At 46.2% G+C, this 25,745-nt stretch overlaps 2 protein-coding genes across 6 annotated transcripts in view; one reads left to right on the top strand and one right to left on the bottom strand.

The window, feature by feature from the left end:
* ANGPT2 (angiopoietin 2) overlaps window positions 1–13,224 on the bottom strand; it is a 45,041-nt gene extending 31,817 nt beyond the window's left edge. The window contains exon 1 of the mRNA XM_080928881.1: window positions 12,679–13,224. Coding sequence (XP_080785007.1) covers window positions 12,679–12,966 — 288 coding nt within the window. The 5' untranslated portion in view covers window positions 12,967–13,224. The remainder of the gene's footprint in view (window positions 1–12,678) is intronic.
* The window catches only part of MCPH1 (microcephalin 1), a 189,839-nt gene that overhangs the window by 121,717 nt on the left and 42,377 nt on the right, over window positions 1–25,745 (top strand). The window lies entirely within an intron of this gene.

The raw sequence follows: 25,745 nt of genomic DNA, 5'->3' as shown, positions 1-25,745 counted from the left end.
GGGACTGTGGTGCCACTTGGACTCACAGAGCAGCCAGCCCAGTCTGCTCTTTCTTTGGGAACTCACATTGATATCACTGAGGCCATCTGAGTGCACACTCTTTTTCAGAGCCACAGTGACATTAGCCCCACAGGTCACTCAGCTTGCCCTGCCTGGCTTACTTTGTGGGAATGGGGGACAAACACAAAAGACTGCAGTAGCAGAGTTTGGCTTTTGGTTCTTTTCGTATTGTTAGATCTGTTTGTTTGCTTCAATCAAAACATGAATCATCCCGCCCCATTTTTAAGCCAACGCTGACTGTGGTTATCCTGTGACTTGGCCTTAACCCCCATGAGCCGCTTAAATTTGATCTTGACAGCTTCCCCGGGCTGTAGGAATTCAGTTTCAAATTTAAGAAGTGTGGGTGCCAGTTTTCACACGGCAGCTCTGCCACTTCCCGAGTCCCCTGTGGAAGGACCTGCCCTGGAGCTTTGCTGCTTGTTTTGTGTTTGCTACACATTCTGAGTACTTGGGTCCTCTGAATCTTGGGCCCCTCCTGAGGGAACTTTCAAACCAAAGTTAGAGTTGAAGTACAGAATTTGCCCCCAGCATTTTTCTTCTGTTCCAGTATTTTCCAGCTGCAGACCTACTAAGAACTTTCCTCATTCCTAAACCCTTCAGCCCCCCAGCCTCTTTGATGACTTACATGGCTTCTGAGGGCAAAGTCCCTACTAAGACAACTGCCTTGGAAATAGCAATGGAATCCTCCCTGTCCTGATCTCCAGCAGCCGGGAGCCCCACAAGGGCCAATTTCAGCCAAGAGACTGCTCTTCTGGCACCTTTCCCGTATGTTTGTGTGGTCTCAGAGAAGCTGGTACAAGCTGCGTGTAGCAAGCACACCTGCTGGAGGGCAGTGCTACCCAGGAAGACCTACGAAAGGAAGAGAGCTTTCAGGTCACAGAAGCCAGCTCTGGTTTGGAAAACGTGTGTATGCCAGTTTTTCCCTGTACCTTGATGATGGAAAGGGCGGGGACAGGTAGCAGCATCAGGCCTGAGTGAGCCGCAGGTGGACACTTGGGCCCGCCCTTCCATCCCCACCTCACTTTCCCATCACTTAGGCCTTCTGCTGTCTCTGTTCTAACCCCTGACAGTAACCTTGGGGAAAGTCATTATGTATTTGTCCAGGACTTAAATCCGCTGAGATAATCTCTCACTTCAGAGTTCCCCCTCTGAATGCCTCAAGAATGAAAGACCACCACTCAGCATGGGCCCTGAGTGGCAGATTTCATTAGAAAGTAAGTTGATCTTGGAATTCACACCAGTCTGCTTTTAAGTCATTCTAACAATATAGACTCCAGAGATAACAGTGTAAGGTATAGCAAGCATGTGGGTTTGGCCAGCAGAGAAGTGTTGAAGTATTGACTTCCATAAAAGAGCATACATCCACCTGAACTTACACATGGGTATGAAAATCGAGCTATATAACAAATCTCCCCCCTCCAATGATGGGGGAGCACATTTCGCTGCATGCAACAGCGTGAATGAGTGAAGAATAAAATCACTGAGCAGAAGTGCAGACTCCACTGCTCCGGTTGTATGAAATCTAAAACCTATAGTAGGTAACAAAAAAAAAAAAAAAAAGATTAGCCTCGAGAGGAAAAGACCCAGCCTCATGAGCTGTGCTGGGCGTGCTCCATACACTGGGCTGGGCGTCATTACACAGACATGCGAGCGTATTCATCACCGTGTGTACTTGGGGTGAGTGAACTGCAGGCTGTGTAGTTGGCGCCTTGAAAAACTGAATTCAGCATAGCCCAGAGCCTACAGCAGCTGAGCCAGCAGTCTGAATCAGAGAAACTACAAAGCTCATCTGGTGGGTGAATGGAGAAACAGGGACCAGATGTGCTCCTCCAGGCCTGGTCAGCTCTGTGAGAATGGCCTCTCCCTCTTGGTATTCCATGTGTTCTTAAGTCCTCCTCTACCCCGGAAACCCTCACCTGGTCCCTTGTCTTCACATGGGTCTTTCAGCCTCCAGCATATGGGAAGCCTCAGGCTGAGCCTTGTAAAAAGCAGAGCTTGAGGGAGGAGGGACAGCCCCTCCTCCCTTGTTTCTTGCTTATTCATCATGACAGGTGTGCTCTACACGTGGCAGCTGTGTGCAATGACACCGTCACGGGTTTAGGGGAGAAAGTGAGGTCCATATATCCCGAGGACACAGGGAGAAGCATAGATCAGCTGCCAGAGGCCACTGAAAATCTGCCTTAGCATAGAAGCTCTGAGATGAAAAAAGGAAATGTAGCCTGACCAATGGGCTGCCCCTGCCATCGTCCCCCCAGGTGTGTGTCGCCTCCAGATGGAAACGAGACCATCTCCCCTATGTGGGTGTAAGGAGAGCAAGTCCTGGAGCTCCATGGCATCCCATGACTTGGATTTAGAACCTGGCAATTAGGTGGAGAAGCAGATACAGATTTGCCATCGTCACCTCCAAAGGGAACCATATTTAGTACGCTTTAAAGTCACTCACACATTGCAAAATGAACAGCTGTTATTATTGTTAGTACTGATTAGTCTTCATTTTAACTAATATTTTTTGTCTCAAATATAACCATTTTTAAAGAATACTTCATTCCACTGTACAGCGAGTTAAAATACTTGTCAAAAGTTCTTGTTAACCCTTTAATGCAGTTAATTAAGTTTTTTAAAAGAAAAAAAAAAGTGAAACTGTTCCTTTGTAGTTAAAAATACTAAGGAATTTCACAGGCATGTCACAAATGTTAAACAGACAATTAGCTTGTAGTTGGAATTTGATGGTTTTATGTTGTTCAGCAAAATGTAATGTATTTCCTTTAGCAGGATTTTTGCACCAGGCTTTCCCGTTAAGGAGCCCAGTTGATTCAGGGAATTTTAAAGCTACATCTGTATCTAATAAGTCCTCAAGATTCCAAAGACCAGATAGTCTAATAAAACCCAAGACTGCAGTAATCTTCAGACTAATGTTTATCATTATCTAGTAGATGCCCCAAAGACTGATATCATCTGTTGATTCTAGAAATGTAATAGCATTAAAAAATGCTTTCAGAGACCCAGAGAGAAATCAGAGGAAACACTACTTCTGAGTAAGGCTGCACCTTGTCCATTGAGGTTGACTGGTTAGCTGTCCACGATCCCTGCCTAGAAGGTACTATGGGGCTGTCCTTTAACACTGATGTAGTTCTGACTAGGTTGAACACAAAGCATCCTGAGACACTCCCTTCCAGTTCCAGACTACCAAAACCTGACATGATTTTTTTTTAATGTGTTTAAAAAGAAGTAGCCATTTTAATGGGCTCACTAAGTAACCTGTAAGGAGGTGGACAGGGCAGGTGGGAGGAAATGTCTTCTGGAGGACAATTGTCTGGTACATCCATTTCCAGAGAGGCCCTTCACAAGGTGATATGCAGAATAAAGCCATTGTGAATGTGCACTTACTGTCCCCCTGTTCAGTGTCAAGAGGTTATGAGGTGCTGTGAGAGCTGGGGTGTACTCTGGGGCCCCTACCTCAGACAACACAGAAGTTGGGTAGAGCCAAAACCTTTCAGTCACGTGAACTCCGATAGAGACCTTGGTCAGTGCGTCTCTGATCTCACATTGTTAATAAATGTATCAGAACTGCAGTTTGTTGTCTGTGAGTGTCTGGCGGTTTCCAGTGTGCCTCTGGTCCTGCTTGCTCCATTGTCAGCAACACATGGCTGTTCGGTGTGCTCACCACTGTTACCATAAGAAAGCCTGTTCCATTCCTGAAGGTCCAGAGTCAGGTGTTAGCCAGTGAACTTCACTGAGAGAAATGTCTAGGCTGGTCCTGCTCCTCAAACACCATTGGGTAAGCTATAGAAGCTACTCTGAAGGACTATGGTTGTCACTAAATACACAGCATTCTGAGGAACACACCTGGGGGGGGGGACAGGAAGGGATTGGGGGCTGTGGGAGCCTGGCAGGATGGCTGAAGTACTGAGGATTTGTAGAACATTGAAGATACTTTGTATGATAAGCTAGAATGGCACAGAAAGGTCACTTTACAGTTGTCTAACGCCATGGAATGGACTCAAGACTGCATCGTGGCTTGTGGCTGATAAATACACCAGTGCTGATCGACCACTTTTAGCACCCCCCCCCCCCATAGGGAATATTGATAATGAGGAAGTCTGTGTAGGCAGTAGCTGGAAAATCTATCTCTCCATCCATCTCTGATCTCCAAACTATGAAACTAGAACTAACACACACCACACACCACACACCACATCACACCACACACACACACACACACACACACACACAACAAAAGGACATTGAAAAAGGTTTTGATTTTTGCACCTTCAGGTTAGACCAGTAAAGTTAGCATACTCCTGCCAGAGTTCTCTAATGGTTTATTTTGTGGTTAAGTAAACATGGAAACACAGACAACCCAGCGAAGTAACCTCGACACAAACTGTATAATGATACTAGTGTGGACACAGTACATAGGCTCTGTGCATGCATCTAGACCCCCTCTCTGGTATAGGATGTCTCTATTCGTGCTCTGGACGGACATCAAAGTTTTGTTTCCCCCACCCACCCTCTTACCTCCCATTGCTTGAGTTTGGCAAAATTCCTGAGGCTGGTCCGGGCCAGAAACAAATTGTCTGAAACAATCTTAATGTTTTCACCTCTTTTCCTTTTGGCTGGTGGTCTTGACAGCTGAGGCCCCTCAGCCAGAGTGGGTGGGCAGCTTCCCAGCTCCCCCTCCTCCACTTCTTGGAACAGAAAGTTGGACTTTATGCTAATGGCCTTTCAAAGTCCAGCACAGCCCAGGAAGTTATGCTGAGAAGGGTAGCCTCCTTGCTGTAAATCCATGAGCAGACAATTTCATGATGTATTTCCCCCGTTGCTGCCGAGCATGATTGCTAAGACACTTTGTATTCTGCCAAATAGAAATCTTCAGTTTGTGGTTCAATAGGATGCTATTAATTGATGACATTAAAGGTGAGCCCAGGGTTGGGGCTGTGGCTCAGTGGTAGAGGACTTGCCTGGCATTGCCAAGGCTCTAGGGTCTCATTCCCTATACCAAACCAACCAACCAACCCAGAAAGTAACCAGACCTCCTGAGTCTGGATCTAGGCTCAGCCTTTGTCTTATGACTTTGCAAGAACAGTCACTGTGAAGATGCAGACATATGTCCTAGAAGGCACACAAATCCTCTTTGAACCAGTTGGTGATCAGAACAAGCCTCCTGGTAAAACTGAATTACTCTCATCAAGCAAGAGTGTTCGTGATTGGGAAACTGCATCTACACGTGCCCAGTTGTTCTTGATGGAATGTAACATCACTGGAGAAGCCTCGGTGTTTGCTTCCTCAAAGAAGCTGCTCCTTCTCTGTGAGACCTCATTAACATGATAAAATAATGTCTCCAAGACATATATCTTAGTATCTCATCCCTTAAGAATTCTATATTGTCCCTTTTTAAGGAATTCTCCATTTTCCATAAAAATGTATATCTCTATAGACCTGTACATATATTCAATGACGAATTATTTTATTTAAATGTGGTACCTGGTTGCAGTTTTTTTAAACAGTGAATGTTGGTTTAATATTTTCTAGCATTACCAAATTGATTTCAAAGTTTAATTGCTCAAAAGGGAGAATGGAGGCAGAGCCTAAAGCAGAGAAATTGCCCTCCAAGGACTTTGGTGTGGACAGGATGTTGGAGGCAACCTCTAATTGGTTCTTCTTGGACTGCAAGGATAGGGTCCGTTTCAGGAGATTTCTACAAGGTTCACCTTTTTTTTTTTTTTTTTTTTTTTTTTTTTTGTCATTTGGTACAGGCTAGAATCAGGATGTGGAAGCTAAATAACTTCATGGGGAAATATCAAATATCCACTTAGACATTCAGCTGGGATGCCAGACCTAGGGTTTAGGTGGAGGAGCGCAAGTCCTGTCCCTTGTTTTCCAACCACACATGAAACACACTGTAATCCCACCAAACGGGTAAAACTTTTTACAAGATTACCCATGTGTTGATTGTTTTTATCTTCTCCACTCTCCTCATCTTAAACATTCGTGCTGTGCTGGTGCCTAGCCCTTTGGTCCTGCCCATGCTCAGGATGCCAGGTGGGAGGCTGTCCAGGTGACGTTCCAAGTTACCATGGTGAAGGGGAAGGGCACAGGATGCTTGCACAGACTACATATGGCCGGTCGGTGTGGTGTGGTGTGGTGTGGTGTGGTGTGGTGTGGTGAGATCCGGGGTCTATCTTCCATGCACTTTCAGGACCTGTGCGTAGTTGCCAAGAGTTTACTCGTCCTTTCTCTTGGTTATTAGGCATAGTCCTTTTACTGTCCTGACTACAAAGTAGAATTTTCTGCCAATGCTTAATTAAGCAAAAGGCTTAATTACCCAGTGCCTTCTCCCCTTTTATCAGCTCTGCCACCATCCTCCTGTGGAAAGAACAGAAGTCCCACCTGTCTGCCTGCCTGGCAGAGCTGCCTGCTGTGCTGGGCCTGCTGAGCGAAGACATGCTTACGATACAGGCTCTGGGTGCTGGCCAGGCTGCTGAACCTTTCAGGTTCACCTCCTCTTCAACTCTAACTAAAAGTTAAATTATTGTTGAGTCTGGCTATACATAAACATTATCCTTCATTCCATGGGCTTTAAAATATTTGTCTGTAGACATTTACTTTTACATGGGTGTGTTTAATGAGCTTTTTGTTTTGTTTGAAGATTTGTCTCATATAGCCCAGGCCTCGTTTTGAACTTGAGAGGTACCGTGTATTGGCCATTTCAGAAACAGGTCCACTTAGAAATAGTCAGGTTTTTCATTTTATGAGGGTTCTTTGCAGTGACCAAAGGCTTTACATTGCCCTTCCACCCCTAGCTCCCGCCCCACGGAGCCTTTCCCCACGCATGTGCTGTGGGTGGTACAGGGCTGGCTACACGGGTCCCTCCTGCCCACATTCCTAAGTAATCCCCTCCTCCACTTACCCCAACATCCAGAACAAACACTTTCTGGACACTTGGAGCCCCTCCGTCAATCAATATTTTTTGAGCAAATAAATGAACTTTAATGGCTCCGATCCTGAACAAGAAACACCTCCAGACTGATGAAGGGTCCCGTGGTATTCACTCACTCACGTCTGCAAGCTTAGGAAAAAAAACATGGCATTTCTGTCCAAATCCACACCCATGTGCCCCTCTCAGCAGTGCCTGGCATCTTCCCAGCTGAGACAGGCTCCTCCATGCTCTCTGAGCTCTCTGTGACCTCTGAACCACACCAAGCACGGCATTATCACACCGGCGTTGAAGCCAGTTTACAAACACTTGTGGGAGATCATCTGCACAATGCCTGGCTAGAGATATCAAAGGACTTTAGAGTGAGCTTGTGCCAAGCATGTCGCCCCACCTCCTGTTCCAGAGTCACCTGTGTCTACTGCTTCAGAAAGTCTGGTAGGGAAGCTGGATGGGTTTCTTTATCTCTCGAAGCCTCTAGAAAGTGCAAGCTTCCTCAGGTCAGAAGATGACAACAGAGAAAAGGTGGGAATGTCTAGTTCAGTCCTGTTTAATTAGAGTGAGCTGACCCACACACACACAGTCACAAAGGCACAGGGCAGAGGGCACTTTCTCATCATAAATAGAAAATAGATCTTGGACTTTCGATCCATGATTTACGAGTAGTCTGCCCATGGTCACTGTACACACTGTCTCGATCCTAACTCAGGATCCTTTCTGTTCTCACTTCATGGGCAGTGATGGCAAGATAGAAAATATCTCCATCCGTTCCTGAATGAACTCTCAGCCCCTGCGCGCTCCTCCTCCTCTCTCCCCTCACCCCTACTTACTTAATCTAGTCCCCTCTTGCCTTCATTCTGACACAGATGGCATCCTTCCTACCCCCCCCCCCGTCCTTGAGCACAAATGCACTGGGCTTTGACCCAGATATTGCCTGACCTGGCGCCTCAGTTTTGTTCCTCGCCCCCACCCCACCCCCATTTCTTTCTTCCAGCCTGGTATAATGCTATAGTCAGTGTGGTAAGAAAGTCACACATCTTTATAGTGACCACTGTAAAGGAAGTGTTTATTGTTCACCTCAAGGGGGGAGCTCCCCTTCTTCTTGCTTGCACAGTTTGACTTTTAACTTTTAGTTTTTGTCTTTTTAAGAAAAAAAATATTAGTTTTTATTTTCTTGCTGTTGTTTTCAGACAAGTCTCACTACGTAGTGCTGGCTGTCCTGGAACTCAGACCAGACTAACATTGAACTCACAGAGATCTGCCTGCCTCTGCCCCCTTAAAAGCTGGCATTAAAAGCCTATCCTTTCGATTTTAACTTTGTCTATATCTTTCCTAGTATTTTTATTTTTTTAAATTGTCTACTCAGTGATGGGATTGCTTTTAACCATTATCTTTTAATATAGAAATAAAGAAAAAGCTTAGGATGTTGCGTATGCACACCTATGCTTGTACGCACATGTGGAAGCCAGAGGCAAGTGTTCTTAGTCCCTCCTCACCTATGTATGAGTCAGGGTCTCTCACTGAGCTGGGTCTCACTAATTCAGCTAACCTAGCTGGCTCGTGAGCCCTGAGACCTCTCTACCTCTGCACTTCCCAGCAAATGCTGGAGCCCCAGATGCCAGCCCAGTTCTCACATGAGTCTTGGGGATGTTCATGCTTGTGTGGCAAACAGGTCACCAACTGAGCCATGTGTTCAAATAGGAGAAGCAGCAAGGGCCTCTGTGTCCTTGTCCTTTTCAGCTGGAGGGGCTGTCCTGTCCATAAACTTCCAGATTGCAACCTGCTTGTTAATTCTGTAGACCCGTTCTAATTAAAGTCCACACACTGTCCAGTATCAGCACTGAGACCCAATGCTTGGTCTCCTGTCTCAAGAAGGGAGTCATTTCTCAGCCTCAGACCTAGTCAGCTCCACGGGGTGATGTGTAAACAGTTACTCCAGCATATCCTGTGTGATAGGCAGAGACCTCCTGACTACAGCGTGCAAATTTCACTTCCACGTATGTGAAACACGCATCCATGTGCACCATGAAGAGTTAGCAGGCACTGCACTAGGCATGCTCTCACTTTGGCAGCACACTGAAAAGCTACACACTATGGTACCTGCCTCTTAAACACACTCCACTCTACCCTAGTGTCCCTCTTCCCCCTCGTGCCTCAAGATGACGGTACTGATATATAATGGCCATAATTGTAGCAGCTCTCTCCCTGAGGTCTTCAATCGCGTTTAATCATCTTCTCTAAATGCAAATAAAATAAAATAAAAATGCTTCTAACACTAATCACGTACATATTAACTCAACTGGGCGTTTAACTTCTGGAGGCACAGCTCCTGTCCTCCAGCCTGCAGGGCAGCACAGAGACCATCTTTAATACACAAATAAAAGAGCACTTTACAAGCTTGCACTCGCGTGCACACACACACACACACATACACACACACACACACACAGGTGGGAAGGGCCTGCAGAGCTGAGCTTCTCTGCAGACTCCCTGTCAGTTTCCAGTGTCAGCACCTACATTGTCCAGGGGCATGCCTGCTCTGGCTTTGTTCCCTCTGCACTCCCCTGATGAACTGCAGTTTCCAGACCTTTCTTTCAAGGATATCTTATTGTCGCTCTTAAAGAAAGAAAAGGATTGCAGTTCCTGGTTTTGTACTCGTGTTGTTTAAACACGAGCACCGAGGGGGCCAGAGGCGGAGGAAATGTTTACATCAAGCTAATAAGCATTAGCTGTGTTTTTCAAGGCGCTCCGTCTGAAAGTGGCCGCAGGGTTCATAGCTGTTTATAAAATATACGGCACTCAGTAGCGTGAAATAGTTGTTTATTTCCTTTCCATATTTCCTCTTGTTGAGGGGGAAAAATACATTTGACCTACCAAAATACAATAGTGTTGGTGAGCTGGGAGCCTGTGTAAAATGTGTTTGAAATCACTGGGACAGAGGTCTGTCCTAACGCTTAGACAGGGGTCTGTCCTAACGCTTAGTTGATCCCCTGGTAGGCTGGGATCTGGCAACCACGAGTTTATCTTATCCGTGCTTAACCACTCCAGGGACAGTGGGTCTTCCCCTGCATTGTTCATTCATGTGCTCACCACACACACACACACACACACACACACACACTCTCTCTCTCTCTCTCTCTCTCTCTCTCTCTCTCTCTCTCTCACACACACACACACACACACACACACACACTCTCTCTCTCTCTCTCTCTCTCTCTCTCTCTCTCACACACACACACACACACACACACACACACACACACTCATTCAGAAGGCTTAGACTTCCTTTGCATGACAGATTAAAGGGGCAGTGTGGGTTCTTTTGATGGTGTTCATGGGGCTTTCTTAGATTGAACTCCTGGGGCTGTTCTCAGCACTCAGAAACTGAAATACTATTCATCTGCCAAACTCACCAAAACCCTCATTTTCCCTCCTGAAGAGTTTTTTCATCCCAGAAACTGGATGGTTCTTTGGTGAATTTTGTGCATAGATGGGGTTGGGGGGGGGCAAGGAAATGAGGAAACATTTTTAAAAACAGCTCTGGAGAAAACACGTCTAACAATGAAACCAAGCCGGGCCTTTTCTCTCTGCGATAATCTATAAATAGATGTTGCTTGCGCTGCTCCGTACGTTACCTGCTTATCTGCCGCCCCATTAGCCCTTATTTTCTTCCCGCAGAGAAAAGCAGTGTTTATTATTGCAGGTGCCAAAACACGGAGCGATTTCACGTAATCATTCCGAGTGGGCTTCATATTTGCCTTTTGCTTTTGTTTCCATGCCTGGAGCCCATAAACCGAATGAATGAGCCTGCAAATTGCCTTCCTCAGGTGCGGCTCTGAGCTGGAGCAGGTGCTGATGGGAGCAGGTGCTGATGGGAGCAGGTGCCTGACCGTGAGCTGATAAGCCTGGAGCTCCTCGCTCCCTGAGTTAGCTAAAAGGCTGCAAGGAGGGCTTCGGAAATGCCACCCTGCAGCTCTTCAAATATTGACTAAGAGACCCTGGGAAGGAGGAGATTGCCACCTTACTTAGAGTTCCTCCTCCTGTAAAGGCCCCACAGGAGGTGTGGTTTCCCTGTGCAGGAAACACAAGCCCAGGTATTGCCTTAGTTAGCTCTGCTGAGCTTAAAATGAGCAGGGTTGCCCTTGGCAAAACATCCCCCCCCCCCTCTGGTAACTGTTTATCTTAGTAGAGGACTTGGAAGTCAGCAGATTAAAGTGTTTACTAGAAGGATGTGCCTCTCTCCCTCTGAGGAGCTCTGCATCCCCAATGGGGAAGGTCTCTGAATGTGTGGAGGACAGTTCCCAAAGAAGTCCCAAGAGATAAGCAGATACCTCCCCACCCCAGGCACTGGGGAGTGTGTTTCAGAACATTAATGTTCAGTGTTCAGCTATCTGTGGATTTTGGAAAGGAGAAAAACTGAGGAAATCACCCAGGAAAAAGTAAAGATACTGAGACGAATTTGTGTGTGCGTGTGTGTGTGCACGCACAATTCTGTACAATTTTTGTTCTTTGATTCGAAAAACTGCCTCCCTCTCCACAAGATTAGGGCCAGCGACACTCATTCATTTGACTCCAGGTTCCTGCAAAAGCTTGTCCACTTAAGAAAGCAGGGTTATGTATGAGAAACATAGATTTGGGACCCTGGCTCTGTTCTCAGATTAAGAAAGGGCGTCAAACCAAAGAATATGGTGACATCTGAGTAAAGCAACTTATGTCTTTCCGGGAAGAAGTACTAAATGAAGTCCACCAGATTTTCAAAGATTATATGACTTTAAATAATTTCCTTGTGAGCATGTGATGCCATTGTCACAACATGTAACGATTCATCTCCTATCTACATGCTTTGTTCAAACTTCCTGTGGAATACATATGGTTCACATAAAGAAAACTCCAGGGTCATTTGAGGTTTTGTAGAAAACAATCATTTGTGAAAGCCAAACAGACCCTTCCAGTGTCTTATTTTGGTTACGGTCTATAAAAAGGCCATGAAAAAACAGAGCAATCGTCACAGCCCCAAGAACAAACTGTCAGACCCTCTCATCCCGGCATGACACAAGCATAGCAGTCCCACGTGGGGACAAGCTCAGAGCCTGTCTCTGCAACTGAACGGGGACCTCAGTGTCTCGGGACACTGGGAAGTACAGCCCCGTTTGCAGATGGCAACCCCTTAACAGCGCAGCCCTGAGACTCAGAACACAAGGTTGGCTTTATTTAATTTCCTCTCTTTTACCAAGAGTCATAATCTATTTTTGTAAAGAAATTCAGGAAATTGGTAAAGCACTTGACTCCATCCGTTAAGTATCTGTAATTAATGTGATTGTCACGTTTTTCCTGGCTCCGTGCTGTCTTGTTCACAGCCTCCCTCCCTCACATGCCTACAACCCGCTGAGACGATCCTGGTAATGGGTGTCATTTAGCCTCGGCTACTCAAACAGAACAGCATGCCCGCTCCGCAGAGAAGCTCACTTCCTCTGCCCAGCCAGTAAAGAGTCCTACATTCGGGAAATTTTCTGACCTGATTCTGGCGTTCTTTCCAGACAACCCCTTTGTCGCTCTTCACCCTATGACCACTCCATCCCAGGGCAGCACAAAAGACGATGCTTGCAGCCCACCTCAGCAGCCCCAGTCCCTGATAAAACCAGGGCTGTTAGTTCTCGCTCCTCAGAGCCAGCCCACCTTCCTACCTTCATCAGCCACTGTGTGTTGTTCTCTAGAATATTCTCCAGCACCTGCAGCCTTTGCACTGAGTCGTCGTAGTCGAGGGGTGCATCCCTCTGCACGGCGTTAGACATGTAGGGACTGGAGGAGGATCGGCAGCTGTCGGTCTCCGGCAGCAGGAATGTGTAGCTGCAGGGTCCGTTCTGGACCTGGTACTGCCTTCTGCCTGTGCTGTCCACGCTCTTTCTAAAGTTATTGTAGGCTGAGGCCAAGACAAGATCACAGCCAAAAGTTAGGAAAACAATCTGCCACATTCTCTCTCTCTCTCTGGGTTCTAAACTGTGAGTTCAGCAAACTTGCAGGCACATATGCGTCCTGAGCCCTCGGCTGCTGTCTAAAGCACAGGGCTGTGCTGTGTGAATAAGTCCATCAGTGAGAGCCGTCTCCCGTCCCTGGAGCAGGCTGACTCCCAGTGCCTGTCTCCTCTTCTCTTCTCTTCTCCCCGGCACACAGGGAGCTGTCCTGGGAGGAAGGAGCAGCCCTGCTCACTCCAGAGGTCTGCACGGACTCTTTGTTTCTCCCCTGAGTCTACAGTGTCAGTATCCGAATCAATCACTTTCCTTCCCTTATATGATAAGTTGATAAGAGCAGCCAGACATGTGCAGCCAGCCGCTCCGCCCCCTGGCTCACCCACTATCTTCCTGTAGGGGGTCACTAGCCAGGCAACAGGAAAAATCAGAGCATAGTGCTTACTGCCCCAAAGGACTGCGCACTGCAGAAGCCTTCTGGGAACACAGAGCAGCCACAAGACCCCCGGGCATGTCATAGGCACCACCCTAATTATTTCCTAGAGAGAAGCTAGGGCTCTGTTGTCTGTCCACGCTCATTTGTAGGCTAAGCTCGCAGAGTATTTGAGGTAATCGCTTTAATTTTAAAGCATAGTGAAAGTTTCTGGGTTTTTTTAGGACTAAAACTTCAGCTATATTAGGACCTTGGTTTATTTATTGTAAATATAAAGAGTAAGCTCGGCCCTTATAAACTGTGCTTTTCTAAAGGGGAGTAAAACCCTGTTGGTATTTGTTTTTCTTAACTAAGTTATGCACTTTTGTGTGCTTTAACCCAGTTTGACATGTTTGAATCAAGTTCTCAAGATCAGTTTCTCGGCACTCACGTCTGTGCCGTAACACAAAATACCCATTTAAATATACAAATGAAACTTAAAGTAGTTTGGCCTGATTAATTGTTAAGTAACAATAGATATTTGAAGTATATCGGGAGGAAACGTATACCTTTTTCCTTCACTGTATCAGGGTTTCCTCAGGGCTCTCATTCTGTGGCATGTTACTGATTAAATTAGTCCCAGTCAATGGGCTCAGGCAAATCACTTTCCCCTTTTAATTAAGTTCTAAAGCCTTTGGCCATAAAAGCTGGGGCTGCACTGACTTCTAAGACACTTCCAGCTCTGTGGCTCTGCTGGTCCAGAGTCACCACCCCTTGACTAGGAGTTAATGCTCCAGAGATCAGTACTGTGCACACTCTAGTATCCCTGACTCAAAGAACCACATCCGCCTCCAGAAAGCCCAGGGCAGCTCCATCTCACATTGTCTTGGCTTCTGGAGAGTCATGATTTTAAATCATAGGTGAATCTGGAATCTGCACTTGGAATGCTGTTTTTCACAGAATTGTTGGGAAGAGAACTGAATCTTTTTGAAATGCATCCTATAACAGAATCAATCACTCCCAAGTTGGCACCAGAAGAGGATTGGTTTTTTTTTTAATCCCAAGATCCACAGGTTCCATGAATTTGGAGAATAAATGAATGTGTCTATATTTTTCACCAAGCACTAAGTGATATTTAGCTCTAACTCTATCTCTGAGAATTGATCAGCCATATTTTGCCATCAGCGAAGACACCCTTCTTAAAGATGCCATAAGCCTCACACTCCATTGAAGGGACTCATAGGGTCAGAAACTACTACCAAATTCTGTGGCTCAGAAAGACCAGAGCCCATGCTCTGGACAATTAGCGGTGGGTGGAGTGGGGCCTGATTCCTGAGAGATGAAACAGGCCCACTAATGCTAACACCCACACTCAGAACTGCTCCGAAAGAGCAGGCGGGCCTTAACTTCAGTCTAAGTGTGATGTGCAAAGCTTAGCTGCTCTCAGCCACAGGGTTCCTACTTGAAAAATAGAGACCATTCCTTCTCAGTGGAATTTTCTGGATTAGGTTGCTATGTAATAGGCACAATTTAGGAATGCTAACTCCCTTTCTTTACTGATTTGCTTATTAAGTGAAAATGAATTTGCTCACCATTAAATAGGAACACTGGGTTAGTCTCTGACCAGGTAAAGCAGTAGCAATCAGAAATCTTTTGGGTCTGTTTGTTTATTTGTTTGTAAGAGCACAATTCAAGGCATTGATACATAGCTTAGATTGGAACCATTCATTTGTGTTCCAGGCAAATCAAGGAGAAACTGGGAAACAGAGATAAGCCAAGTACTAAGTCAAGTACTCTGCTGGGCATAGGGTGACTCACACCAGGACTCCTGATTTGCAGGGAAGGGTTCATGGGACATGGAGGGAATGAGACCATAGGCAGAGAGCTGTGAGAGTCCACAGAAGTCACACCACCTCCTGGGGATACCAGGCCTCCGTGCTTTTGCTAAGAACACTGTCCTCATCCCTTCCCCCAGAACACAGTAGAAGCTGTTCTTCGTAGATTCTGAGATGGAAATTATTAAAAGTGGGGTCACCAAGTCTTCTTTGAGGAATGAGTTGGAGGATGCAAGCTCTATGCATTAGCAGTCATGACAGGCAACCTCTTGGACTGCCAGAACAACCAGACACCGTAAAGCTTTACTCGTGAACATGGCACTTTACGTTTTTATTTTCACACCCAGGAAATAATTCTTTTTGTTCATTTTTCAATTATTTAACAATGTACAGAGCAAGGCATAGTGGAACATGCCTGCTGGTCTAGCACCCAAGAGGCTATAGCAGGATTGTTGCAAGCCAACCTACACTTCTATACGGTGCATTCTGTGCCAGCCTGGGCTACATAGAGGCTCAGCTTCAAACAAAGCAAAATAAACACACACACACACACACACACACACACACACACACAGGAAGCAGGAGGAGGAGCAGCAATCCATACCCTGGGGAAGGGACATAATCAGTGAGGCCGCTCTGTGTGATACAGAGCAAAGGATAGCACAGTGTGGCAGCCCCCTAAGTCACAGGAAGTCGGGGGTCACACTGTTAGTACTGTAACTGGACAGCTAAGAGGACCCACAAGAGACCCTCACAGGACACAAATGCCAGTGAGAGCTGAGACCAAAGGAGCCCAGGTTACTCTTCTGTCCTGGCCACAAGTGCCACTAGCCAATGGACAGTGATTCCCACCACAGCCTGGGGTAGCTACTAAGCATGCTCGCACCCCCTCCATGCTTTCTGTCATCCTCCAAACTGTTCCTCTTCCATAGAACATCGGTGTCCCCCAGTTACCTGCTGTCAGTATTGCAGAAGCAGACAAAGATACAAACTGGGGATATTATCACTAATTTCCCAAAAGCCTCCCTGAGCCTCCGTCAGCTCTGTGGAGCAGCTGTGGGTGGTGCTGTTTGTTTAAAGTTGGTGTATTTTCTGCCACGTTGCATGTCATTAGCTGGAATTTCAGAGCCCCATTTATCCTCTTCAGGACTGTCCCCACTTGTCATTAAACCATTCGACGGTACCAGAAAGACATAGGAAAGGTAGCCGTCCACAAAAGCCTTTAAAAAAAAATAGTTTAATTCTCTGGGAACTTCATGACTTAGTTTGAACACATTCGCACACTCAGAAGCATCCTGTCCACTCTCCCACCGAACTTGGAGATACTGATGATAACAGTTTCTTCCTCTGCATGCTTCCCCTCCTCCATTCCGCCCAGTTTGTGTTGCCCTGATAATTTTGAGAGTGAGACCTGCCCTGGTTTGTGGTCAGCTAACAGGAGTCAAGCATCATTAAAGAAACAAGAATAGTAATTGATTCTCCCTCTCCCAGCTGCTGCTGCATGCCAGTAACTCTTCAGCTCATGGTGGGATTTCAAGCCCACCCCCCTCTGGGATTTCGACTGGCTGTTGCTGACACAGTCGGATGTATACCACACAGTCATATGTATGGTCTCAAAGACACTACTTCCTTGATGTTATGGGCCACCTTTGCCTCTTCTGTATATTATTCCACAAAGCAACCTGAGCCTTGTGGGCAGGGATGTGTCACAAAGCCCTTTAAGCAGCACCCTGTGACATCATTTTACCCCATTCAGCTACGGTAAAAGCTACAGGGTCTCCTGTAGGCTTTAGATTCCCCCAAGCCTTCAGGATCTAATATCTCAGACCCCTTGCTGTCTGAATCATGGGGTCAGAGTGGTCAGAGACTCCAGGTAACCTAGAGTGGCCCAGAAGGCCATTGGCCCTAGAAGTGGTGTCCTAGAAAGCTGGGTACTCCCCACTTTTAAGTCTGCACAAAGTGGGCAGCTCCCCTGTGACCCATCCCAGAGGGCTTTTGTGAACTGCACCCACAGCCTCCACGGCCACTGTGAGAATTTACAGAATGTCACCAAGAATTTTGTCCTTGTCACGTGAGTGGGTAGACATGTGGCCTCTCTCCTGACCTGGGAGAACCAGCATACTACAAGGAACATTTTACAAAAGCTTGTTTTATTAATCCACAGAGCACTCAGATCCCGGACAGGCAAGGCTCCTGCGCTTGGATACAGATGGCAGTCATTCTCTGTGGAGCTAGGCAGCCCTCTGAGCCAGTCCCGTCTGTCCCCTCACCAAGAACAGCACAGCCCCTCCCTGTGTGCCATCACTGCCTACAGCCCTGGCATGCTGACTGGCACAGGCACATCGGGCCAGCTTGGCCTGGGTCTTGGAAAGCGCCTTGGCCTATGAGGGCCTCTCAGTGCTGAATTACCCTATGATCTGAAGCTGGGACACTGTGTGCAGTCATCCGGGTACACTTGGGACTCTCAGGCGCCTGGCACGCAAGACATGGAGAGAACCAAGGGGCCTCTTGGCCATCTCTCCCGCTGCCCTTGGCATCTTTAAAATTATCAAAATAGTTGATACACTTCGACATACAGCTCAACATTCATTTTCACTAGGTACTCAATAAACATAAAACTTGTCAGGGAAGTTTTTCTACAACTCTCTCCAAATTAATCACAATCGTTAGTGAGAATCCAGGAAGCAGCTGTAACATGTAATCAAGTATATATACACACACATACACACACACACACACACACACACACACAGAATTGGAATAATATTTCAGCATTCTAATAGCAGTCCCCACACAGAAATACCTTGACATGGCTTGTTTCTCCTCTGTATATGTTGATCTCGGTCCAAACAGCACAAAGGCAGACTGTGGCCGTCAGCACACACATAGGCTCACCCACTGCCACCACTCCTGAGCTGCCAGCGTGCCCGTAGGGAACCCAGAATCTGCAGTGCTGTGCAGTAACCCCCAGCTGCAGATGTGAGAAAAGCGCCAGAGGAAAGCTCCTTGAACTTACTCTCAGGACAGAAGAAAAGTGTCACAACGCACACAGGATCAGTCACACCTGTTAAAGATGACGGAATCAAGGCTCACTGAGGCTAAAAGCAAAGACTCCTGTCAGCATCCATAGACCCTTCTCTTTCACTAAAATGAATGGCATTGAACTGAAAGCTATGTGTGTGTGTGCGTGTGCACGTGTGCATGCAGACATGCATGCGTTTGTGAGTACACACATTCATGATCCCTCATGCTTACAGAGCAAGCACTGTTAACCACGGAACAGTCTCCTCAGTCCCTAAAGCAGAGATATTTTTTCCTCCAATTTTAACAACTCCTTGGAAAAGGTTGAGACTTCCTGTTTAGTGCTGGCTGTCACCCTGTGTGGCACTGATAGTCATCCTAATGACAGAATCCACAGCACAACCCAAAACTGAGCTTCTGGGTGCTCTGTGAAAGTACAGGCTTGAGGGAATGGTGCAGAACCGTGATTCTCCATGTGGGGGCCTGTGGTCACACACTGGGGTGCAGTCCTGTGTGAGGACAGAAACCCAGCTTATGTGTTAGTGCCCTGTCTGGCTGTGGATTCACACTGCCCCCACATTTTCTAGCTTCCCTAATTCCTTCCCAATCTGTCGCTTGAGCTTTGTCCTGTATTCACAGCTAAAAAATTCTGACGGGCCTATGAAACAAACTATGGTGACACTTGGAACATGATTTCTGTTCTCATTGGAAATACATGTTTGTGTGTGTGTTTAATGAATGTTGTATGCACATTAGCATTTTACATAAAATAGCTGGCCCAGTATATTTAGAGGATAATTAAGTCACAGGTTTAGGATCAGGCGCTGACTGTGGAATTCACCTTTGTGAGAGGTGAGGAAGTGAATATTTTTTTAAAATCATTCTCTAACTGCCAAAGGAGGGAAAGGCTGTCTGCCAGATGTGTTTTCAGGCCACTTCCTTTCCTGGGAAACAGCCATTTCCGCCCGCTGCCGGCATGTTCTCATCCACAAGTAGATGGTGACAGGTGCAGCGAAGGGCCACGGGATCTGCAGGATAGGCCTGTCACCCGCAGTCACCACCTTTAGCCCAGCTGTGCAGCTTGTGTTTGACAGAAACCTACAGGCCTGGCACACTGTGAGTGCGGAGGGCAGGGTGAGAGGCTGTCGGCGGTCACGTGACCTCCGGAGCCCTGCCGCTCCTGCTAAAGGTTCCAGGTGCCCACCTCTCCAACGTAGCGAGTGTTTACTGTGAAATTATGTCTGACAGTTAATAGGATAGGTTTTGGGGGGTTGGGGGGGTTCAAAGAAACTTAAAAGATTCTCATTGTTTTGCACCAGGAGGACCCAGCAGAGTATACCATTAAAGTACTTTCATATCTGATGCCCGCACTGTGTGTCTTCTAGAGCCCACAGACTCTAAAAGGGGGGACTTTTTATTTATTCGAAACTTGGGAAATATGTAAGTAAATATTTTTTTAAGATTACACCACAAATTCCTCAAATTTTTAGGAAGATTTCAGTTTATATAATTATCCTGTTGTATAAAGTTATCTCAAACACTGTTTGATTTTTAAATATTTTCATTCTAATATTCTTTGTGGAATATTTTATCTCTCCATCTGAAAACACAAATGTCAGAAGGGTCCATATAGGAGTCACAGCTCCGAGACAGTGAGTGAGGACCAGCCTAACATGCCTGCACACCCTCTCTGGTGGGGGAAAATGGTAAACATTGTGTGTAAAGGGCCAGCCTAACATGTCTGCACACCCTCTCTGGTGGGGGAAAATGGTAAACATTCTGTGTAAAGGACTCGCGTGCTAGTGATGGCTACTCCAGTCGTGACCTCAGTTAAATCTTCGCTTTGACACAGTACTTGATATTTTAAAGTAGGTTTAATAGCTAAAATTTTACATTGACTATTCCTAAATCCATTCTGACACACTTGCAAGAGTTTGGAACATAAGGAGAACTGGGTCCAGCCTCTGTAGCCATTCTGATGAACTGCCTGCATCTCTCCCAGACGAGTTTTTATTTGGAAGTGGCCTAATGCCATCTAGATTAATCTTCTTTTAATATAAATTTATAAATGTTTATCTTAATTATTGAGAACCTTTTAAAAGGAAATAAAAATGTCATAAAGAGTATTCCCATTTAGACATATTATCTCTCTTGGTTATAAGTTAACATAAACAAATGGCTTATGTCAAGGTTATTTTAAAAAAATGCACATGACCCTCATTTTGTATTCCTGCCCATCCGGCTAAGTTAATATGAAAACTCTGTCTGTGGGAACTTACATTCCGTTATGGACTTACATGGACAAAAGTCATTTTCGAAAAGCTTTAGTACAACTCTGATAAATAGTTGAGCATAGAAGTTACTATCAAGCTTATGGACAGTCGTGATGCTGTCACCACTTAGGTGTGTAAAAGACCCTCTGCTGTCCTTGTCCCAGCATCAGGTTTTCCTGGTTATCATCCTGCGTGCTCTGTGCTTTTCTTTCAGACTCTGCCTTAAGGGGAAAAAATGCAGTAATGCTTTTAAAGCCTAGAATACTAGTCTAATAGACTATTTACAGTAGAAGGAATTGTTTACTTTCCTCCAAAAATCCTGATGCCTTTCAATGGCCTTACATTTTTTTTTAGTTCATATGCCAGAAAGTCTTGTTTGGCTACAATGAAAAATTAAGCCCACAGAACATTGCAAGAGACAGTACCTATTAATACTCACCTGCTCCCTCTGCTGGTCTCCTAAGACGTGGCCAGCAGAGCTGTCATTAGTCATTAATAGAAACACTAAGCAGTTTAAGGGGTAGACCTCACCTTCACCTGCTAAGTAACCTGGACGCTGTTAGTCATAATGCAAACTAGCACAGCACAGACAGAGCCCTCACATCAGTGCATATGGGCACATGCGTGTGGTGTACATAGCACACACAGCAGTACAGTTACTGCCCAGAGGAGATGAGCCATGTGGCCTTGTGACAGAAGTCTGTGTTGTCAGTCTTTAAAAAGAATAGTGTTTGAGGTCCAACTGCCTGAAGCAAGACCCCACTCTGTGAAGCTGAGCGGTACAGTGCCAAAGGCATTGCTTGGCACAAAACATCATGGGCATTGAGGGAGCCAAGCTGTAGCAGAAGGGATGGTGCAGGGATCAACCTGGTGTTGCCTGGAACTCACTCCACAGCCCCCTCGAGGTCAGACCCTGTCCACCAGTGCAGGGTTTGAAGCAGTGGAGCAGCCCACTCTGATCTGGAAAGTTCTCTGGGTAAAGTATGGAAAAGGGGTGGAGTCAGAGAGGCCGAAGACACCACTGTGGTCGGTCCTGGTCCCCTCAGGACAGAGATGGCAGCCTGAGCTTCCTGTGTTAATGAGGCTTAGGGATGTGTGAAAGGAAGCTTCAGTGTGACTGACTGCTGTGAGGACTTTGGGACTGAGGATTTTCCTGTCACCTGAAACAGTCAGGATGCTGGTTGGGAGGTGTAAACCACATGCTTGTCTGGTGTGAGCAAAGCCCTGAGCTGCTTCCCCAGCAGCATGTAGTGTGTGTCGGGGAGCGTGAGGAGGAGGAAAACAGCTTTAAATGCTGGAGTTATTGCCGTAGTGTGAATGATATAATAAGACAATCTTAAACTATCAGGCTTATCTGGTGCTGTGGAGGGCAGGGGCACAGCCATGATGAATTTTTCTCTAAGCCTCCTGCACCGGTGATACCAACTCCCCCCCCCCCCCCCCGCGGGTGTGATAAGGCTGGTGAGAACCCTTGCTGTACCTTCATCGCAGCTCTCAAAAGATCTTGACAGTTTCTTAATAAGACAACTAAGCAACTTGCAGACAAAAAGTAATAAGAACACAAGCAGTCCTATGCCACTAGCAAAAGCCAGCAGATAGAGGAAATAACAAAGCTAGTGAGCCTTCACAAGGGGAAGCTCGGAGATGCATTGTTCCCACATTTCTGTGATCTTGCTAGATCAGTTTCTTAGGCTGCTACGTAAAAGGTGCCACTGTCTCAGATTTCCAAGTCATTGCTCACCTCCTTAAGCAGCCTTAACTGACATCTTATGTGACATGGATAAGAAGAAGCTGTCCCTTACTCAAAGTGTCAGGGCTGGCGCTTCTTATGCTGAGTGCTAAAAGTGATTCCGTCAATTGTCCTGTCCTGAAGTCTCGCCAGGGTAGGCTCTGTGGCTTCTGGCATGCTCTCAGTTGTTACAGTTTCTGCTCTAGAAGAAGTAGGCAGTGAGGGAAATAAAGAAGATCCAGTCCAATTAGCAAAAAGGTAAAAGAGCCCAAGGGGCATTGCGTGACTACATAGGATTAAGACATATGCAGGATGATGCATTGTGTAGCTTATACCTTTGCATTAGTTTGTCGTTTGAAGTCCCTTGTTGAGGGTTAAATAGTATTACCCCTAATCCAAGTTGAAATCCTTTCTTCCAGGGCTTCAGAATGTTACCTTCTTTGCAGCTGTGATCATCCGAGTATATTGCATTAAGCTGGAGAAATACTGAAAGAGTGTGGCCCTTATTCAGTATGGGTAGTATCTTTTTAAAAAGATGTCCATGGAGACACAGACATCGTCTGAAGATGCCATGTGACCCTGGAGGCAGAGACCAGGTGATAGTGCCCAGAGAAAACCATGAGCCTCCAGAAACCTGGGAGAGAGCAGAACAGATATTCTATGTCATCCTATGGGGCCATCTCTACCAACACCTTGACCTTGGTCGTTCTGGCCTACCAGGCCATGTGGGCAGAAATTTCTGTACCTTAAGCCCTTCAGTTCTGTGGTGGTTGTGATTGACCTGTTGAACTAATACAGAATCAAAAACAGTTCACATTAGGAAGGATATTACCAAGTACTTCCCAAATTAGTCACCTGATTCTCATGCTTCCTGTTTAACCTGGGGACAGTGGGCAAAGGGGACCCAGGCAGCCCTCGGTTTGTAATGATGGCAGGAGCCATGCCCAGTTCTTACAAGACTTTCCTAGGAAAACTACTGATCTGCAATTGCAGCCAGCTTCTAAAGGCCTAGGAGGCTCTCCCTGCCTTTCAACATGTAAACTTGGGGTAACTGCACCTGAGGTACGGGGTGACAATAGCTCACTATCTCCACTACGTGGTGTCATCCTAAACTGAGGACTTAGAAGGCTGCTGCTGCTGCTAAATGACTTGTCCATATTCATCGGCTGCCCCTGCAAGGGTGTCTGCCACGGAGTGAGGACATGCAGGCTCCTGCCATTCTACCAGCGTTTGTCTCTGCTGCCTGTGTGACAACCCTTTTCTATCCAGCCACTTGAGCGGCATTCTGAGGAAACCCAAAATGCTGGTTGGTTGTCATGAGCCCCTTGGCTGGGAAGTTTTACTCTCAACACCCAGAATCCCTCTCTTCAAAATCTGCAGCAGCTGGTCACTCATGTCCCCTCCTAGGGGCCCTTTAAGCTGTGGTGCTGTGGAGGTCTGTAGTGAAGCCTCCATCTCTTCTCAGTCCCATGTGGTCCGGGATCACTGCTTCTATTGAAATAAAACCAATAAGTATACAGAGGTCAGTGGCTGTGAGCCAAATTCAGCTCTCAGATGCACAGCACCTGACATGGAATAAATTGTTCCCAGGTAAACACATCCAGGGATTCCATGTGTGCAAATGATCTTCCAGTAGCTGTGCTAGACCTCACATGTAAGAACTCTGCCCTTATTCCATGACTCTTAGAACTATGCTGAAAGCCAAACACCTTGCATTTGAAATATGACTGGTGGTAAATTTTCATGAGTTAAGGGCAGAGAAGTTTGAGTACTCCCCCAACTACAAAGTTAGCTTAGTATGCGGCTAAGTGATCTTTAACATCAGCCCTTTGGGGCTTCAGTGGCCTTCCCTTGTACTCACTTCTATAAATGTGGAAGATATTTTAGCTCCTGTACAAGAGAGACTAGGCAAGGACAGGAAGAGCTCTAGAAAGTAGGTCCTCATGTTTCTTCACCTCCAGAGAAGTGTTCTAGAACCTCTCACCTGCCTGCAAAGTTACTCCAAGAAAAGTAAAAACACTTTATGGTGGGTGGTGGGAACAAGGTCTTCTCCTGTGGCATACTGCATCTCCTTCCCACATCTCATTTGGACCTTGGTTTCCCCTGCCCACTTTGGGGACAGCTTCAGCCCTAAGGGCCGGTCGAAAGTGGGCTCTCTTTTCACCACCTGCTAGTGATAGCATGCTGACCTTGTCTCCCACACACTCAGCTGCCCTGGGAAGTGAGAGAACCGTGACCTTTGAGCAAAATTAAGCTTGAACTGCTAGGATGGCTCGTGGGAGAAGGAAGTGTGGAAATTCTTTCCAAAGCTGGTATTTCTAGGAAAACACTCAACCAGAACATGCACCCGTTCACTACCCAGTATCAAACCACACACCTGTTCCCTACCCAGGATCAATCCTAATCAGCATTTTTTAGTCAGCAAAGGAAAATCGCAAAACAATGAAGCGGCCTAAATCTTTGGGAAGCCCCTTTCCTTGATGCGCTTATTCAGGACTTAGAACCACTGTTTTCAGGACACCATAAGCAAAGCCCCACCTTGCACCTGTGCTTCAGAATGTATTTTAAATGTCTTAATGACCAAGCAAGGAAACATTTTGGATTTTTTTTCTAAATATAACCTTAAATTTTAATATACAATTGTTTGCTCCTTTTTTTTTTTTTTTTTTTTTTTTTTTTGAGAATAAGACAGTTCTCTGTGACTACCAAAATGTCAGTAACTCAGAAGAAACAGACTAGATGAGAGGCAGAGGCAGGTGGGTCTCTGTGAGTTCCAGGCCAGCCTGAACTACATATTTCCAGGACTCCAAAGAGAGACCCTGCCTCCAAAAAAAGGTCAAATGCAAGGTACCACCTGTGACCCTGTGTGTGTGTAAGAGCAATGGTTAACTGAGTGCTGCAACCCTTTAATATATAGTTCCTCATATTGTGGTGAGCCCAACCATAAAGTCATTTTCACTGCTACTTCATAACTGTAAAGTCCTACTGCTGTGACTTGTCATGTAAACACCTGTGTACTCCAGTGGTCTCAGGCAACCACTGTGAAAGCGGCCACTCGATCCCCAGGTTGAGAGCTATTGTTGCAGTGACTAAACTCAAGCTCGTGACAGTCAGCCTCCCGAGTGCTGGGATTATGGCCAGAACCACCCTACCCACATGTCTGACACTTTCAGATGTACTGGGCACACAGAAGAGAGAAGGCTGTAAGGATCTTCAGCTGCCTCGGGACAAACACGGGCTTTTTAATAATCGGGGCTGTCAAGCCCACCTTGAGAGGGAAGAGCTGACCAATACCACACAATACTCCATTCTCCTGCATCTGACAGATCGCCAAAGAAAAATTCCATACACAACTGAAATGGGTCCAGTCCATTCCTTAGGAATGATGACCAGAGTGCACTCTGTCCTTGGTAGATCCTGAAAACCATGTCTGTCCCGAGATCTTCTGATTAACTCCTACGTTCCTTAGGACAGTGTCTTCTGGAACTGTTTTTATGAAAGGCACTTGAGCAACT

The sequence above is a fragment of the Micromys minutus genome, assembly GCF_963924665.1.
Source record: "Micromys minutus genome assembly, chromosome: 14".
In the NCBI taxonomy this organism is placed as follows: Eukaryota; Metazoa; Chordata; class Mammalia; order Rodentia; family Muridae; genus Micromys; species Micromys minutus.
The sequence above is the reverse complement of the archived record's forward strand: the minus strand, read 5'-3'. Positions and strand labels throughout refer to the sequence as shown.